The sequence below is a fragment of the Dicentrarchus labrax genome, unplaced genomic scaffold (assembly GCF_905237075.1).
Source record: "Dicentrarchus labrax unplaced genomic scaffold, dlabrax2021, whole genome shotgun sequence".
In the NCBI taxonomy this organism is placed as follows: Eukaryota; Metazoa; Chordata; class Actinopteri; family Moronidae; genus Dicentrarchus; species Dicentrarchus labrax.
In genome coordinates this window covers 12,764,540-12,785,054 of record NW_026136724.1, presented here as the reverse complement: position 1 = coordinate 12,785,054, position 20,515 = coordinate 12,764,540, and the positions used below count along the sequence as shown (strand labels likewise).

The 20,515-nt window shown below is 41.9% G+C and overlaps 1 protein-coding gene across 16 annotated transcripts in view; it reads right to left on the bottom strand.

Moving 5' to 3' along the window:
• wnk1b (WNK lysine deficient protein kinase 1b) overlaps positions 1-20,162 on the bottom strand; it is a 92,144-nt gene extending 71,982 nt beyond the window's left edge. For 8 of the 16 annotated variants that reach the window (XM_051392173.1, XM_051392176.1, XM_051392184.1 and 5 more), the window contains exons 1-2: positions 19,502-20,160; positions 15,067-16,756 (exon numbers count right to left, since the gene is read on the bottom strand). In XM_051392173.1, the coding sequence (XP_051248133.1) occupies positions 15,067-16,023 (957 nt within the window). In that variant the 5' untranslated portion in view covers positions 16,024-16,756; positions 19,502-20,160. Of the gene's footprint in view, positions 1-15,066; positions 16,757-19,501 lie in introns of all 16 variants that reach the window. The other 8 variants (XM_051392180.1, XM_051392181.1, XM_051392185.1 and 5 more) reach the window with 3 other exon arrangements.
• Positions 20,163-20,515: the final 353 nt, after the last annotated feature.

Here is a 20,515-nt window from a genome sequence, read left to right as displayed (position 1 = left end):
CCTTGGGTTCTGGGCTGTTGGTCAGAAATAAACTAGCAATATGAATATCATCTTGGGCTCCAAAAGTAGTGATGGACATTTTGCAATATTTTCTGACATTTAATGGACTAAATGATTCATAATGTAAGATATTATCACCATATGTACACACACAACCAATGCACCTTTGAGTGTACCTGCATGGCTGTGTTTACTACGAGCAACTCCATTAGATATAAACTGCACACATGCAATCACACATGCAGACTCGGCACTAGAGGATGAACAAGAGATATTTCCAATCAAATATTGATGGAGTGAGATTGAACGGAGGCTTTCAGATGAGGCCAGACACACACACACACACCCACTCTCTAGAAAGCCCTCAAACAAACCCTATACAAAAGGGCCCAGTCCTGCTCGTTTTAGCGAGACAACAGAGCAGCATAACTCTGCAGCTTCTCTGTCTTTCTTTACATGTCTGCTTCTGTTTCTTTCTTCCTTTCTTGACCTCTCTCTCTTTCTGCAGTTTCTCCGTCTTTCTATTCCTTCCATCTGCGGCTCTCTCTTTCTCCGTGTGCCTAAGCCCGAGTCAACAACAGGGTGACAGAGGTGAGCTGTTTATCACCCATAACACAATGAATAGACAACAAACGCAACACAACCCACACACATTCACACACACAAAGGAAGGACAACAGTAAATAAATAGAGCTGACCTCTCCGTCAACCCTGCTTTGTTATAATTTGTGTGTGCATGTGTGTGGCCGCGTACATGTTTGTATGAGCAGGAAAGACGGGTGGGACACTGTTTGGCTTGTGTGTGCGTTATAGCTATGATAACAAAAATATGAATGTTTTGTGAGATACTGTAGCCATAACAACTCATGACCACTCAACTGTATGACAATAAAATCTCATTTTGCGTTTCCTTTCTCACAATATTCCATATAATAATAATAATAATAATAATAATAATAATAATAAAGTAGCAACCAAAATCACATTTAATACAGGAACGTTGTGCTCTGTGAAATTGTATCCCCTAGCCAAAACCGGTGCAATTCACTTAAGCCATAGCTCAACCAAACTACTAATTTAACATTAATTAAACTCTCTTTCTGTTATAATATATTATGATAAATTGTGATACAGTGAGTTGTGCCAGTAAAGAGTTGGGTTTTGGTGTGTACGCCACACCTGGTGCTGATCAGTCCATAATTGATGGATAAGAGAATGGGTGACAGGTCTTTTTCACTGCAGACATTTTGACTTGTCATAGTAGGAAAAGCACACGTGTTACTAATAACATTAACATTGCCCCTTTGCCTTCACAGTGAGCCAGCATGCACAATTCAGAGACCCGGGAACTAAGGAACGATAATAAAATCCTTAATTTGCTTATTTACACCTATGCTTCTACTGTGATAGGTTAAAATGTCTACCTATTGTCCGCACTATACAAACCTTTGGCAAGCACATTGTGTTTGAGTTGAGTTTTTAAATACAGTAACAAAGGATATTTTTTGTACCAAAAGCATTTTGCTAAGCACCCCTATACTGCAAGAAGTGACTCCCTACTCTATTGGTTATTTTTTGCCAGCAAAATAAGACCAAGGTTACATGGACTTTACCTTAAAATGACACTTTAACGGGGCATAACGTCTGCTGCAAGGATGCAACATCTGACCTTTCGATTCTGAGATAAGACCACTCTGCAATATTCCCACAGCCCATCTTATCTCATCACAGAAACTCATTTCTCAGATAAATGCAACACCACTGCGAGTCAACATAAAACCTGCTATCATCTCAATCTGGCAATCCAGAATCCCATCATCTGAGTGACTTCAACCTTAAACCACACAGCTTATGGCGCTCGTGACAGAAGACTAAGACTATTGCATACATAATACAGGCACATTAACTACAAGAACATTTTCTAACTGTAAGGACTGAAAGGTTTTCGATGGTTTTCACAGATACTTTAACAAGCAAAAAGTTATATTCAAGTATTGTTGGCAAAGTGTGTACTCTGTCTCACAATATCGGGGCTTATTACAAGTTAAAATCATTTGCGGCAGATGACTGTTGCAAATCATGCAGCTGTTCATCCTCACACCCGACCGCAGTATTAAAAAGGACAGAAGGGGCTTTCCCATTCAATTCAAATGCCATTGAGCATTGCATACCATCTATGTGACCTTGCTCTGTGGTGATTACATCATGCAGACTGTGGCTTATGAAGGATTGACTCCTAATCTGGTGGGGAGAACTTCCTACCTCACTGACCACAGTGCGTGAGATTTTGTGTGCGTGTTTATCCTGCACACATTGACTCAGCATTGTGTGAGGCAAACTCTCTCTCTCTAAGTGACCATGAAAGTGACCATTAAGAACTCTAGTTCAAACAACAATGTGGCATTAATGGGAAACAACACATGCAGAGGAGACTCATGTTACCCCTAAAAATGTAAACATCAGGCCAATCTAACTGTGAAGCATCTCAACTGGCAACAAGTGTCAGTGGAGAATTCAGTTATTGCTTCGAGCAAACAATGATCAAACTCTGGTGCACAAGAATAACTTTATCCTAAGAAACATCTTTGCCTTATCAATTTTAAAAAAGTTTTGTTGAACTCAACACCACATTTTCATCTTTATTGCGGGCTGGCGTTTTGTGTCTCAATCACCTTGAGCTGTGGGACATTTTAAAAGGCATTTTCCACTATGTTCTAACATTTCATGAGCAAAATCATTAATTGATTGAGGAAATAATCTCCAGAATGAAAATCGTTAGTTGCAGCCCTATAATCCTCTACAGCACTACTCATCTGTATGTTCAGATACATATACTATATTGGAACCATAAAATGTCAAATACAGCTCAGTAGAGGAGCTGTAAACTACTAAAAACTTCCTTCCTATTCCTTTAATGAAACATCGAAGCTTCAACCCAACATTATGCTAATAGCCCCTAAGACAAATACTACACTATCATTACTCATGAAAAGTATTTCAGATTTGGGGGAGACTGAAACAAGTTGAATAAATATTTCATTAGGCAAATTTAATCACTTGAATCCTTTATTGTCGGTAATGTCTCCTGAAGTTTATTATGACAGTAAAGTAGCATTTTATCCAGTCGCTGCTTCTTAGCTTAAAATCTTTTTTTTTTTTTACGTGAGGAAAGTAGACCCAACACACACAGACACAACAGACGCTGACACACATACAGCATATCCACTTGGACACATGCTGCCACACACAGTCCCCACTCATTTCTGTTCTAGTTATGGCTCAGCAGATGACACTCGGCTGCTCAGCTGCTATTAATAGAACAGATAGGGAGAGAAATGAGAGGGAAAAATCCCATCTCTTCTCGCTCTTTGCTCCCTCTCTCCATCTCTGTCTGTCGCTCCTCTTTCTCTCCCCCTAGAGGCTTTGGTTAAGGTCATGGAGGAGGGAGAGAGAGAGAGAAAGAGAGAGGGGGAGAACCAGATAGTGAGAGAGAGGATGCCAGAGACAGAGAGAGATACAAAATGGGAGGGATAGTGACAGAGAAAGAAAGCGACAAACACAGACACAGACATACACACACAGACACACAGCACACACAGACACACACAGACACACACACAGACACACACACACACACACACACACACACACACACACACACACACACACACACACACACACACACACACACACACACACACACACACACAGTCGCACACAGACAGAGCTCATCAATAAGACACTTTGTTCTTTCTGTCTCTCTGTTCTTCAGTTCTATTTCCAGATGTAAGTGAACCTGTTAAACCCAAAACCGGCTGCTGTTGTATTTTGTATCTTGAGCATCAATTGGTTCTCGCTTAATATAGACCTATCCTATATCAAAGATAAATGATTTGCCTGTCCACCTTTCGGACTGTGTTAGGGTTCACTGCATGAAAGAGTACACATTTTTTTGGTTGGTTGTAATGGTCAAAAGCTGTCTGAGTTTACACTAATAATCCACAATATTTACAGAAAAATGACAACTGATAAAATATGACATTGATTCAACTGATAACTAGGTTTAAGACGGCAACCATGTATTCGCACGTTGCCGGTTTGAGTCTGGTCGAGTCTCACACAACTCATTTCCTGTCCCCTCTCTACTATCAACTATCAGTATAAAGGCAAAATGCCCCCCAAAATTTTCCAATGGGAAGAATGTACCAGTCTCTGAACTTCAAACTTGTTTGCAGACTTGACTATAAAAAGTATTTTATCTTATGTTTATATTTTCTATGTTATTATATTTATAGTGCATTCTGGTATATTCTTTATATTGTGTATTCTATAGATATTCTATCTTATTATGTAGTATTCCAAGGTATTTCTGATGCTCTGTATTGATTTATTTGAATTCATTTTGTTACTTGTTGTTGTGTTGTCTTTTAATTTATACTTCTATTTGCTTATTCATCTACTGATCCTACGAAATTCCTGGATAAATTACTGCTGTAAGAACGTCCCTACTTAGGATCAATAAAGTACATCTATCTATAGTTTAACTGACAAGTGATAGCAGCATTTAGGACAAAAAAAAAAGAATTGAAGGAACTCGTAAAGTAACATCAACAGATAAAAGACCTGAAATGTAAGTCCATAGGGAGCAGAGATCCAGGCTTGTAAGACATTCCAATGTACACATTATGATACACCCCCACCTCATTCCACTAAGGAATGACATCTTATCATTGGAATGTGGGATACGATGAAACCAGGGAGCTGCCCCCTCCCCCCACACACACACACACACACACACACACACACACACACACACACACACACACACACACACACACACACACACACACACACACACACACACACACACACACACACACACACACACACACAGATTTTGGCGAACACAAAGAAAGAAACAGGAGCCCACTTGCACGTGGACACACACACACGCATTCTATACAGTCTGTGCAGAGTCAGTGCTCAGACAAAAGCAAGGGCAGACTAAACACACACATAAAGAGAAGACACACAGTGCTGTAGAGCAAGCAGCCTAAGTGAGCAGCTCAGGTCACTTTACGCTGATGTAGACCGCTGGCTGTTTAGAGACTAGATCTATTTTAGACTGAGGCCACAGTCCCCTATACCGCTTTCATGCAGGAGGTGACCGGTCTGTTGAACATGCGCTCAACCCTGCAGTCACTGATTTGATCCATTGTCATCAGAGCTACTACTCTGCAACTGTTCCTTTCTCTAACTCTTTTTTTTTTTTTTACTAGTCATAGTGTGGCAGTTTTGCTCTGTGAACCGAGCAATTATTGTCAAAATAGCCTATTTATGTCTACTACTCGCATGCATGGAACAAAGAGTCTTAAGCTCAAATTGGAAAGTTTTGGCAGGGCACCAGTTGTCTATCAGCTATAGAACGTTAGTGAGCTTAGCTGGGTTAGTCAAGCTCAATAGGTAGCAATGAGTGTCAAACTGTACACTGACATTGTTCAACTGAAGTCTGATATGTCTGTGAAAATGTCGACATTTTCTCTACGGTAACGAAAACGTAAAGAACCGTGACCCCAAAACCGACGTGCATACGGAACCGTGGATTTTGTGCGCCGTTACACCCCTCCTGTTGACCAAAGCTGAGCAGCATCTGACCCGTGTTCAACCAGGTCAGGAGGACGGTCATGAAGCCAAGTCAAATGATGCACGTTGACCCAGTGATGTGGTTTGGATGTGACAGAGACAGTAATTCAAATTTGCTACAGAGGGCTTTACAATCAATAGCTTATGACACCTACGGTCTTTAGACCCTTCATTTGGATAAGGAAATTCAAAAACACAAGACCAAAAAAAACGTTAGAAACTTCAGGGATAGCAACAGAGGAGAGATCCCTTCTCCAGGACTGACAGTCAGGTAGTAAATGCTTTATGTACTGAGTAGGCAGAAAATAGTGAGTGAAAAAGAGAGAAACTGATGTACTGACAGGGAGATGGAAGTGAAATGGAGGCAGCAGACTGAGAAACAAAGTGGATTCTCTATACTTCACTAATATCGATTGATGACAATATAAATTTTCACACAACTGTCTATACAGTGCTTGGGAACTGAATCTAAATGGCTTACTCTTTGTCTTTACTGATCGATGATTTACTGAATCATCATTACTGCAGCCAGGAGCAAGTCAGCAACAGCCCATATGTTAGCGCTACTGTGGTGATGCCACAAAATCGGACACGACCTGCACTTTTGTTTTTGATTATGCATCTACAGCATCTTCACTGTCATTCAGTCTGGTCTTTCTACAGTTTATGTGCAAAAAATGTGTAATTTAACTTTATTCCAATGGTTACAGATAATGCCCTGTGATTGGAATGCCAAAGGTTTCATTTCAGCCAGAGTAACTTTGAAGCTGTGTGGGAGGACTGGGTGGACTCGTGCTGTTTGATACATGATACATGAAATTCCTACCTATTAAACCAAAGAAAATAAAGTATCGAATGCCTGTACTCTCAATGTAGGTCATTCTGAATAATGTTTCAAATAAGGCTGCAAAAATTGGTCAATTAATTGATTAGTTGTCAACTATTACATTTTGATCACTAATTTTTGTTTGTTTGTATTACTTTATTAATCCCACAACGGGGAAATTCCCTTGTCACAGCAGCAATTACGAGAAATAAATAAATACAGATATAAAAAAAACTATGGTATGGTGGTAATTTGAAAAACAGAAACTACAACATTGATCAGGTGTTGTAGTTGTTGTTAATTAATTGTTAGGGAGTTACTTTTTATGAAACAATCAATAACCATCTGATTTCAGCTTCTCCAATGGTAAATATTTTTTGGTTTATTAAGTCCTCTATGACAGTAAACTGAAAATCTTTCAGTTTGTGGATAGGAAGTCGTGGATAAAACAAGACATTTGAGGACATCAGCTTGGACTTTGGGAAACAATAATAATTTTTTTTACCATTTCTGACATTTTATGGATCAAACAATTAATTAATCAATTGAGTAAATGATCAACAGTTGAATCCATAATGAAAATAATCACTTGTTGCAGCCCCAGTTTCAACCCAAGTAGTAACACTTTCAGTGTATCATATGGTGTCTATGCTGCACTCACTGTAGTTTCAGTCTGTCTGAGGAAGTAGAAGTCATTCATCTGATCCCAGATTTGTCATTTCAGGCTCAAAACAACGTGACCCAATCCCCTGCCACTGATCTGCAGCTGTCAGCCAATCGTGGCTCTGAATTTCCAGGAAGTGATTATTCTTCACAATGTCAGTATTGTTTTACAGTTTCCTGGCAAAAAAATATAAAACGTCAAAAAACAATAACCCTCTTTTCGCTAATCAGGCACGCACTTGCATTTAGTCAAGCTAGTGTGTGTGTGTGTGTGTGTGTGTGTGTGTGTGTGTGTGTGTGTGTGTGTGTGTGTGTGTAGGGCTGAATCTGGGTTGCAGTCAGTCTATCCAAATTCAGGGCTTCCTTGAGGACAATGAAGAATATAATAGTGGTGAAGTAAAGTGTTGTGGGTTCAAATGCAGACCCTGTATTTCTTTCTTCACACACAATATTCTATGTTTCTGTGCGTCTATCTCTCTCAGCAACGTAGTATCCAGCTAGATCAGAGAAGCTCTGATAAAAAAAATCTTCAAAGTGAAGATTACAAAAAGATCAATGACAAAGTGAATGAGTAGTGGAGGATGAATCGGACCAAAAAAAAAGTCACTCCTCCGTTTAACATGTAAAATTTAAGGGAGGGGGAAGAGATTGATGTCAGTGGAAGGGATTAAGATGGAGCGGGAAACCGACGAGAGAAGGGAAATAATGAGAAGAGCAGGAATAGATGGAGATAAAGAGGACGGAGGAGTGGATCTGATTGGAAAGAGCAGAGCTGGGGCGGGAAGAAAAAAAAAGCAAGAACGCGTGAGAGAGAATAGAAAAACAGAGAGAGCATAAGCTATGTCATCATGTCTCACTGTGCAAGTCATCTAACATCTGCCTGATGCATTCACTGTCCCCGACTCACCCCTTCACACAATCCCTACATCAGCTGTAAGCACACATTGCCCTTCCATGAGTCAGTCAGTCAGTCTCACACACACACACACACACTTCCAATCAAGCCCTGTAATTATCATAAAGCACACAGACATGCTTATTAACACATACACGTTCACACCACCCAGACACACACACTCAGCAGTTTCTAAAGCATCTTTCAGTGTGTGTGTGCGCGCGCGTGTGTGTGTGTCTCTCTCTCTCGCTCTCTGCTCTCTTTATTTAGAAGAAGGTGCCAAAACACTTCAGCATCTTCAGCTCCCTGACTTGCACAAACACACAAACACACACACACACACAATCAAAAGTCTAGGTTCAGAACTACACTTGCTTCTTCTTTTTTTTTCTAAATAAACACAGGGAGTCACATGCAACTGTTAGCACACATATCCGAGGCCTCAAAGCCATCAAGTGAGATTTATGTGTGTGTGTGATAAAATGCTTCACTCCCATGGGTGGAAGGTCTAGACTACATGCAGTATTTTTAAACTATATTTGAATGACCCCGCGCTCTGTATGTCACTTTAAAACACCATTTTGTTTATCACTCCACACAACCTGAAACGGCACTTTGGTCATGTGACACTTAAGCCCTTCGCTGAAATCGATACTAATGAAATTCTTTAAGGCAGGGTGGCCCGACCTTACTATTGAACATTAGGGGGAACTCTGGTGAACACACACACACACACACACACACACACACACACACACACACACACACACACACATTACACGGAAGGAAGCACAGGGTTGTTTTGCATATGAGGAAGTGTCAGCTTCTCTGTCACCCTTCCTTTGTTGCTCACAGCTGGTTACTGACACATGACAGAGAGAGCACAAGAGAGAGAGAGAGAGAGCACAAGAGAGAGAGAGCACAAGAGAGAGAGAGAGAGAGAGAGAGAGAGGGAGTGAGTGCAAACTGAAGTGGGACAAAAGACGAAGCAAGAGGAAGACTGAGTGTTACAGTGAGCATAAAATGAATGAAAAGGAGATTTCCTCCGTGCCCTCGTCTTATCCTCAGTTATCTCCAGATTATCCGATATCAGAGATGAACATTGGGCGACCTCAGCCCGCGGCACTTTCCTGTTTTATCACTCATAAATCCAACTGGCTGGGCTTTGGGGTCTTTACGTATCTGAACTGCACATCTTGCTGTGTGTGTTTAAGTACAAGTGTATATAAAACATTCAGCTATAAAAAGGTTACTGCACTCTTACCAAGTCCTAAAAAACCACTTGGATACCCTTCATCCCTTCAGTTTACATGGCAGGACACAAACTTGTTTGTCCATAGTGAATGTTAGATTCCTAAGTTGAGGCGCAACATTTTCCCTTTTTACAGCTGAATTTATTAGAGAAGAATAACAGCTTTATGAGTGATGTTATCAAGATGATGGATGATCTGCACACACCTACAAGCCATTAACCAACAACTGTATAGTGTTTGCTGGTGACTTTCCATTCTGGCTACAGAAGAGAAAACGCTCATTCCAGCTATAACTTCTACTTTCAGGCGGTTCTTAAGCTACTCGGTCGACCAAACCACCGGTCTGTCTATCACATTAAAAATATTCCACAGTTTTTTATTATTAAACAGTTAAGCTCATCTGCAGCTAGGCTCAGCCAAATGAATAAGTTAACAATTCCCGAAGCTAGCTGCAGTATGTGCACACACTCACAGCCACACCCCCTCTGCAGACACACATGAACTCATATACGGACTTACATTTAGATGCACATAGGCATTAGCTTAATTGCTTACAAGGAAATGGAACTGAGCAAATTATTTGTAGACAGCACTTATAACGTTTACAAGAAAATGCTTAAACTGCAAACACAGTTTCCATTCCTTTTTTAGTGTGTGAGTGTGAGTGTGAGTGTGCGTGTGTTTTTGGGGGTGGCTAATACTACTTTATAGCAACTTCAGAATCAATCAGCAGTGAGAACCAGCCTTCGCCAAAGGCTCGACACAGCTGCAGTTTAGCTGTTTTGTCAGGGAAATCCGAACCTCAGGAACTGTTTCACCTCAGCTCTGCTGCCCTGGAGTAATCTGGGGATAGTTATCTTGCAGTAAAATGAACACAGCTTTAACTTTTATCTTTTAAACATGTGTACTAGTGTATATATGTACCCTTACTCTTTTAATGCCTGATAAACAATCTTCCTTCCTCGTACTCTCCCTCATTTTATGCCTACCGACCTCCAACGTGATCTTTTCTCCCTCCGTCTGGCTTTTTACCAACACATGGACAGATTTCAGGCCAGTACCAGGTTAAAATGGGTCACTGCTATAAACAAATTGCCGCAATGCTAAAATTGGACACAGTGAGCCATATTTATTAGCCTTGTTGGATGTGACTCATTTGGTCTATGTCAGGAGACTACAGTGACATGACTTAGCAATGTAATATTTCACTGCAGCACGATATGACAGCAGCAAAAAGTATGAAACTGTAACATAAAACAATAAAATCTACTATTGGAGCAATACTTGTACATGCCAACAGAGCTGTCTGAGCCCAGAGTCCTGTCTTAAGGCACAGATTGAATGACTGGCCCCAAAAGCGCGTGTGTGTCCTTGTATATGTGTGTGTGGGGAGGGGGCTAATCCGCCTTGTGTTGCAGTTGAGAGAGAAATTTCAAGGTCTTTGAGCAGCAGTGGAGCTAGGAGCCTAAGGTCACACACACACACACACACACACACAGAATCGGGGTCCCTCTTCTTTTCGTCCTAGGCTTCTGTGCTCCTCTCCCTCCTCCTCCTCCTCCTCCCTTTTTTTCCATTTCCTTTGTCTTTTCTCTCCCACTTTTTCCTCCCTCCCTCCTCCCAATGTTTCCCATTTCTCGATCATCTCGTTGAACTCCCACCAAGATCACCTCCCTTTTCCTAAAACTCCTGCTCTTTCCCGCTGCCTTCATCCTCTTCCTCCTAATCTCCTCCGACCACCTGTCCTCCCGAAAGTTCTCCAGAGCGGAGCTGTTTCTTTGCAACTTATTCCATCTAATCTGTTTTGATCATTACGTCTCTGTCACACTCGACCCCCACTACCAAAAGGTAGTTGAATACTGGACAGGCTCCTTGTGATTGCTTTGGACACAACAGGGCTGAACTTTGACCTTCACCCCTCCTCCTCCCCTCCATCCTCCGTCCCTGCCCTCTTATAAGACTTCATTTTTCTCCTTTCCCTCCATACTTTCAATGCCTTGTAGTTGACTCACTCTCAACTTTATCTCAATTGCATGGAGAATGTATGTTGTCAGTGGGAGTTGTTTGAACTGTGTGCTCGCTGCTGTCCTCAAGTCCTATTTTTCCCTACGAGCCAGAGTGATGAAATATCTTGTTTTGTCTGACCAACCAGTCCCAGACCCAAAGGTATTCAATTTATAGTGACATACTTCGCAAATGTACAAAAGTTTTTTTCTTTATCTGGGAGAGAAAGGAGTTATTTATGAAGGAAAAATATCAAACAAGAAATTAATACCTTTCATTCACCACTTTCACTCTCTCATGAGCCACAGATACAGACATTACAATACTAATGTTTGGTTATTGACAGACCCAGCATTTTCCCTCCTGACTGAGGGCTTTTGAGTAAATAGTTAACAGATACCATTAACACATTGTGGTTAACACTGTCGTCATTTCAAGCTATGTCTAGCTTTGCAACATCAAGATTCAAACTGATCCTAAACATTTATCCTTCTCCATTTTCTCTCATTCCAGGAGAACTGTGTCAGCCTCTTCTTCCCCATCCATCATCTTCCATTCTGTCTCACAAAGCACCTTAACATAAGCTACTCGGTGACCTTCCTCCTCTTTCTTGCCACTTCGCTGTATGGGTTACTTCACTAAAGCTTAAGCAAACTATCTGCTCCATCTCCCTCCTGCTCTGTTTCCATCCATCTATAGATTCTCCTGCAAACAGATGTTAACCTGCTTTGGATCAGATGCTAAAGAATGTAAAGATACCCCCCGATCTATCTCTGAAACACACACACACACACACACACACACACACACACACACACTAGAATTTAAACAACCTCAGATTCATATTATGCATAAAAGTCAAAGAGATGGAAACACACACATTTGCACATATAGAAAACCGACAAGTTCCAGATCATCCCGACTCCCACAGATCTCCAGTTCCCATGCCCACCCAGTGAGTGAATGTGATTGGTTGTGTGTCTGTGTGTGTGTGTGTGTGTGTGTGTGTGTGTGTGTGTGTGTGTGTGTGTGTGTGTGTGTGTGTGTGTGTGTGTGTGTGTGTAACTTTACTCCCACCATTCTGCCACATGTCAGCAGTTGCTCAGTCATCTTTGACACACACACACACACACACACACACACACACACACACACACAGGATTACAGCCCGGCTCTGTAGAAAAGTACTCGTCTCTGCATGCATATAGCCTAGTCACCACAGGCCCCCCAATACCCTTATATAACACATGCAGTATATAATGTTTAATGGAAAGTTTTATTCCACTAATCCAGGAGAGTATTAAATAAAATACTTGTAGCAAATAATGCATCAGGCAGTTTATTCTGATTATTTAACCAAATTATAACTTTAAAAATCACCATGAAAATCAACCTGAGTTCTGAATTTGACCTGATAAAGACCCCTTGAACTGAGAACATGGCCAATAATCACTAGGTTTCCTTGTTCTGACAAGCAAGAGAAAGAAACAGGCCTGTGTGACAGAGGGAGCGAGCTCAACAGAGGCTAGACGTTTGTTTTCTGATAAACAAACTGGCGTTTCCTAGACGCGAGGCATCAGGCGAAGCTGATTTTAGCTCCTGGGATTCAGGAAGACTCGAGGAGCATCTTGTGATGGAGATGACAGGAAAAACAACCGCGCACTCCCACATGAAATAATCACACGCTGAGAAACATAAACACATGCGGATTTGCAGGGAAAACATTTAATTACGCGGTCTCACCTTGTTTGACTTTTCTGGTTCAGATTCATTCAATTATCAGAGAGTGAAGCAGCATGTTGAAAAGATGGAACAAAAACAAGCCTAGGTAATCCATGCCTTTCAATTCATAATGGAAAAAAAAACCAACACTTTTTCTGCTTGATTTCTGACATGTCACAATTTACTCTTGGTTTGTTGCTAATTATGTCATTCCCTCTCCCTAATATTGCAGAAATCCACAGTATAACAGATAAAAAGTACCATATTTTAATCTTTTATGTTTGTTTCTCTGGCACAGTGGCAAGTGTTTCATTAGGGCAAGTAGTTCCACGTAAATACATGTCACTGTTTTCTGCCTCCGCTCAAACCTCAACTCAGTCAGTGCCCTGAACATCATATGACCAGCTCTGACTGTTATTCTACATCTCTAACTACCGAACGCACCTCTGTCTCTGTGCCTACAACAAGACGAGCTGCAAAGCATTTTTTTTTTCCACTTTCTGTCGGCCTCACATCTCCCGCCAACACACATATACACACATCTCTTCCAACTCCTCTACATGCCTCCTCTTCACACTTTCTGTATGTCTCTCTCCTTCTCGTTCTGACACACACACACACACACACACACACACACACACACTCACTGCAGAAGTTGCATCAGTGAACCATAATGTAGCAAGAGCATCCTGTGGTGAACTGTGTGCCATCCTGTCTCATGTTTCAAACTGTGTACGAGTCGCAGCCTTTTTTTTTTTGTTGACCTTTGTGTATCTGCAGACTGGGAATGGAAGCTGCCCAGTGCAACGTGTCCTGTTATAGCCAAGGAGAAACTATACTGGAGCAGCTAAAAGTAATCTTTTCTGCTCAAGGGCACCATAACCGGGACAAGTAAGAAAGAGATGCAACAGTGTTTCTCATTCACTTTCAATACCCTGAATTTTCCAGACAGTCTGGGGATTTCGACGAGGAAGTCTCTCGCCAATGAGCATACTTTTCTAACCTTTAAAATAATGTCCTAAAAATTCATCCTACATTCTACAGATATCAAGCAGGCAGGTTTATGTGGTTTGATTACTGGCAGATCACAGTATTCAGGTAATAAATCTCACTTGTATATAAGTCTTGATCGCATCCTCTTCCTCATTCAAAACTCATTTGTGCAACTTGTGGTAGCACCACAGCATCCGTTCACAGACATTAAAAAGTAAACCGTTAATACCAGAGTCTGTCGGGATGCAGCAGTGAAAAAACTAATCCATGACTCATAGTAAAACAAGTGGCTCAGCTACTGTGGAAGGCAGGAGTTGCAACATACCTCCTGAGTTTGTCAGATTTTTCTGTCAGTCATGCAAAATCAGAGTAACCAAGGAGAACATTTTGACAAGACCTAATTTTTACGGATGCAAATTTGGCCCAAGGAGCAGCTACGAGTACAGGTCAACATTATAAACATTTTATAACCAACCAAATATTTTTAAAGCAGTACCAGACAACTCATCTTGCAATAAACCAGTCCAAGGAGCTTTTTTCCCCCACCATCATTCATGGGGAAAAGCAACAGTCAAAACACACAACCTAAATGGACCTAAAGGAAATGTGCAAAACACTCGAAAAAACTAATTTCTGAGTATGAACTACCTTCCATGTTGCTGCTTTAAAGAACAAACACCTTGTTGATAGGAAACATCTGAATAAAATGTTTCCCCACGGTTTCACTTGCTGCCTGCCGGGCCCTCAAGACTAGTGATACTTTATCTAAAACTGAGTTCAGCCAGGATGTAATCTACACCCGTATCTCAATCTCAATCAGATTCTTATCTCATTTAGTCACTGTTTATACAGGAAAGCATCTGGGTGAATAGGAAGTTCTCGCATACCAGTAATCTCAAGATAATAACAGTAAAAGAGAGGTTAAATTCAGCACCTGGATTGACTTCAGACACATCAGGGGTGAACACAGCCACAAAATGACATTAAATTAAATACTTGGCCAGATAAAAAGGAAGCGAGAGAGCACAGACGCTGAAGAGGTGACAGTTTTATGAGTCTGGACTCACCTGGAGCTCACACCACGCCACTTCCACAGTAGTCTCTGTATCCAGTCCCTTGTACACAGTCTTAAAGGACCCTCTTCCAATCTCAATGTCAAATTTGAGGAAGCGTCCATCTGGCGATGTCCCTACAGCTTTTGTCTCCACCTCCTCTATATCCTCTTGTACTCGTTTTTCAGCCTCCCTCTGCTCTGCCCGCGCTTTGGCTAGCCCCCTCTCCTCCTCCGTCTCCCTCTCTTTCTCCTCAGTTGGACTACTAACGCTACCCTCGTCCACACGTTCTATCGCTTTTCCATCTTTTGCCACCTGTTCTATGTTCTCTGACCCTCTGGGACGCAATATAACTTCAGGCTGTTGGCCTGCTGTTTTGTCGGAAACATCCAATACTGTCGGACTGGGCTCTTTTACTTCCCCATCTGCACTATGTTGAACGCTGCTACTGGTAGGAACAGCAATCGTAATACTGCCCACATCTAAATTGTCCTCAGGAGTTTGTGCACGCCCCTCAGCGACTGCCCCACCAGGCCCAAGACCAGGCTGAAGGGTCGAGCTCTGCACATAGGGACCTCTTGGGACCTCCCCACCTTCAGCATCCCGTACCCCAGGTCCAGGACCACAGGGCTGTGGAGAAAAGAAGGTGGGCGTCCCTTCACAGTCTGGAGGGGAGGTGAGTATCACGGCTGCTTTGCTGGGCAGGTCCAAAGCTGTGGCATTGGAGTCACAAATGACACTCCGGCGGAAGAAACGGTGCTCGGCTGTTTTGGAGTCTCTATCCATCGTGTGGCGCCGACGTCGGACCTCAGGGTGTCCGCTGAGCTTCTCCACAACGTGCGAGTCTGAACCGGAAGAGCCGTTCACATTTTTGTGGGGGGTCTGGGGTGATGGACAGAGGGAGGTAGAGGGAGGAGGGGGGGCCGGGGCAATGAATTTCACTGCTTTGCTGCTGCTATTGCTTTCAGACATTCCTCCCCGAGGCTCAGACCACAAAAGAGAAATTCTTTAAGTATAAATAAGGACCTATTTCATGTGTAATCAGACCAACCTATGTTTAAAGTAATGATTTCGACTAGCAAGCTTCTTTTTCAAATAAAAAGCTCTCCAATCTCCAATTAAACTCGTGGATAAACAAAGGGGATGGGTTACAGAAAATAAATCAGTCAAATCAATTGAGTGCAGCAATTTTCATTGTGACTTTTTTAGCAAGGGTTTATTAACTCTACTTCCTCTTTGCAACTGTTTCAACAACACAACCTACAGTTCCTACAAGGCCCTTCTGTACAGGGCTCAGGGAAGCCCCAAGAGAGAGGAAGGGGCTTTCGCTTAAAAATTTGGGAGGGAAGGGACGAATGGCAGTCAAAGGAGGGGGGGTGCAAGCAGTGCAATGAGGTGGCAACCGTCAAATTAACACCAGAATCCATCCTGATGCCAACATCCAGAGAGGGACGACCACGACATGGAAGGACTGGTGATCTAACAGACCAGTATGGCCTCCCAAAGGCGGATAAGACAAAATGTAATGGGAATCCAATCCTTTACAGCTTGCCTTGCAGGTTTGTGTAAGAACAGGCTGCCACTGCTTGTTGAAGATAGGATTCCCTGGAGAGGTTGCTGGCCCGTCTGGTAAGGCCAGACAGAAGGCTAGGTAGGCCTAGCCTGGCCTAGCCTGGCCAACCTTGATCTGCTCCGTCCCTTGTCACTGTAAATCAAAAGAGAGAACAAAGAGAGCGGTATGAATAAAATATATTTTCTTTACATATCTGACAAAACCCAGCATCTGCTTTCTCATGACTTCTTGACTGACCCACCCAAACGATACTGAGTGGCTCGTAGAACATTCAAGCTGCCACAGATACCATAACATTTTAACACCATTTGGCCAGTGATGAGTGGTATGAGTGACAGACGCAGGGTGGGAAATGAACACCAGATAAATGCTGCCACAATTGTGGTTGCAGTTGACAAATCTGTCAGCTCCTCCAACCACTAAGCAGAGATCAACCGCTCATTTGGATGTTCTTATCCTAAACAATTAGGTTGGTGCTGATACAGAAAATAGGTCAGCACAAGAAAAAAACCTAGCTTTTCATGCACCAATAAGTCAATATTTGCAGTACTTAAAGCAGTGTCTTCATTAAATAATCATTCCCGATTTGGCTGATAGAGGATTCAGGATTCCTGCACCCTTGGTTTGGGATTCATCAGTGAACATTATTAGACTTGAGTTGATCTTTAATTTCGTCAACAATAAAAAGACCTGCATCCCACCCTCAATCTTTCCCTCCCAATTGCCCCATGTAGTTAATGCAGTGGAGTGTGCGCCTAATTGCTCCACGTTCCAAATTTAGCCCCAAAGTCACCACAGCCTGGCTGACCTCAAGGTTGGGCTACTCTGTGACAATTCAGCAGCTTAGCATGAGTGGGGAGGGGGGGCGATGACCAGAGTTGCAAAAACGAAATACATATCAGAAGGAGGCATGTACAAGTATATTATTCTGCATATTGCATTGCAGAAATCTTGTTAAGAATTTAACATCCTACACATAACTTGTACTCTAGTATTATCATAGTGAAAGTGGCTCAGAGGAAGTGCTATGGTGTGCGACGTTAGAAATCATTCACAGTACATTAATTCATGTTTTAAAACAACACATACGTTTTTACAAGTCTTATCGACAAAGAAACATGAAGGATATTTGTCAATGTTTTGTTGAGTCGTCTATAGAGTTCCTTCAATTAAATCTCTCCCCTGTGAATGAGGAATAAACAGCAAAAACTGTTTATTATAACATATAAACTGCTATTGTTCAGAAAATACTTTTAAGGGTTAAATTTGTCCAGACAGTTTCCTAGTACTGACCATACAGAAGTGAGATTGATCTGGCCCCACAGGCTACTGTATATTGTCCCAATTAAGTGAAGTGAGTGCAGGATTAGTGCTGAGGAGGTCACAGTAGGTATGTGCCTTTAGGCCATCAGGCAGGTCGAAAGCCTGTTTCTTGCCTTTTCTGACATACTTCTTGTCCTGTTCAGGCTGTATGCACTGTTTAAGTGTTGTGTGCAATGATGGGTTATGAACAGGTTTAACATTTTGAATTTACTTTTGCATTCAATGGCACCTGGCTGCCACAGAGGTTAAGAGAAGTCATTTACTCAACCAGATGTCTCAGGCTTCAGGTGTAGACTGTAGTGAACAGCCCATACACGATCAATTAGGTAATAACATTAAGCAATACGTTGACGCCAACGAGGGAGACCAGACTGATGACTTAAGTATGAGACCGCTGTTGTCAGTGAAGTGTATTGCTGGGTGTGCGTCATCTAAATCACAAAGCTATCTCTCCTGTCTAACAATCCCAGTGGACAGCCGGATCCCTCTCCGTCTGTGGCCTGAGACATGACCAGAAAGGTGTATATGACACAACACGCTGCTTATAATGGGTGGGGTGGCACTAAATTCAAACTAGGGTGAATTTAATTCAAGATTACTGTGAAAAACATCTGCCTTTTTTTATATGAGAAGATGTTTTTACAGGGATTTGACAACAGCTAGGGAATGTTGTTAGGGCAGCCAGAAAACTGAAGTAGTCAATTAATTTTTAAATTAAAAATACGTAGTAACAGCAATAACAGAAAGGGTTTTAAGGTAGTGTGCAACATTTATATTTAAATTAACTTAAATATTAACAGACATGATTAGCACTGTCCCTTTCTGGCTGAAATTAGTCTGACAGAGGCTCAAACGTACTGCAACAAAAAATATGTAAGTTTTTATTTGAAGCACACAGTATCAGCAAAATAACCCGTTTTACTGGTATTGTATATTGACTGGTGTCAGGTCCTCTGTTAACAGCCTCCCTGTCAAATAAAATGCGCATATAAACATTCAAGCATGGCCAAAATCTCATGGCCAGACTTTTTTTTCTTTTTTTTTATAAATAGGATCAAAATTATTATTAAAATATTAAAAACGATTTGGTGTCAGTAAAAATCCACACATCACCAGTCCATGTCAAACAATTAACGTTAAATGAATTGAATTCGTTCAGTTCGGCTCATTAAAACCTAATGAACAAAAGATGTTCATCCAGTTAAAATGAGAACAGGAGCAATTAAAACTCCCAGGGAAAGGTTGAGCGGTTGTCTCTGCTGCTTACTGATATAGGCGAAATGCATGTTGTGTGAACATGTGAATCTTGCATGAGTGCAACTGGTCTGGAGTGGGTGCCTGAGTGTCCTGAACAGTCAGCTCTGTGAGTAAGAAATGCAGTGAGGGGTTCACTGCTGCCTGTTGAGGAACTCAACAAAAAAAGAAAAAAAGAAAAGGCAATGCAGCTAACTTTAACCACAGGCAAAAACAAGACACAAGCAACAACCAGTCACGATTTTGGATAAAGCATTATAATAAAGCCAAAAAAATAAAGAAAAAAGAATGCACTGTTACCTATTACATCGGTGTGGGTTGTAGGGGTACAGTAGGAATCTGAAGGTAAAAACTTGATTTAACAGCCTTTTAACTCCTCTGCAGTGGGGGTCCGCTCCGACACAGCGCAAAATGTTAGTACAACGTCAGTGCGTCACATTAAAGCCACAGTTGGTTGCCGAGACACCCCCCTCCTCAAAAAAAAAAAATAAAAAATAAGACGTTATTTACAAAAACATAACTTAGCAACAACCTTAACCTTTAAAAAATAATAATAATAAGGTCCGAGCAACGACGCGGTAAGCGGTATGTGCAGCGAGCCACAGCCGACAGACTGACACCTCCCACAGGGCAGAGAAGCCAAGTTCGCTCGCTGGTGTCGCGGCGGCTCTGGTACTTCTTCTCTCGTCTGTCTCTGTGTTGTCTGTGTCCGGGTCTGCAACCGTGAAACCGAGAAAAAAAAACGCAACAGCCTCCACACTCTAAAGATGCAATATCCACATCCGCAGCGACATCCAGCCCGCTGCCGTGACCGCCGTTTGTGCTCCCTCCTCGGCTTGTGTGGTGCAATAAATCCGCTGTGGTCCACAGTTATTCTCCGTTTTCAAGCCATCGGACGGCGGCTCCGTCTGCTCTCTGCTCTTCTCTGGCGATGACTCGACAAGGCGACGGCAGGGCTTTCACACCGACGTGCCGCGTCAAGAACGGCAGCGTAAACCCGGACGATACAGGAAGAGAGGCGCGCTTTCAAAATAAAACACCCCCAATTTAAAAGAGCTATGGTTGAGTATGTAATCCGATTTTTAGGCTATTTGGGTGTTTGTGCTCCATCCAGCTGTGACTGTCTCCAATCCGGAATGACAGGAAGCATCTCTCATCTTTTTTCTGCTCTTCTGCTTGTATGTTTGGATATTTCACACATACATATATATAATATTGTATTTATTTAGTATATTTTTTCTTTCATTTGTTTGCGCTAATTAGGGGATTTCATCATTTGTTTTCATGTTTAGAGAGATAATCAATGCCATGGCT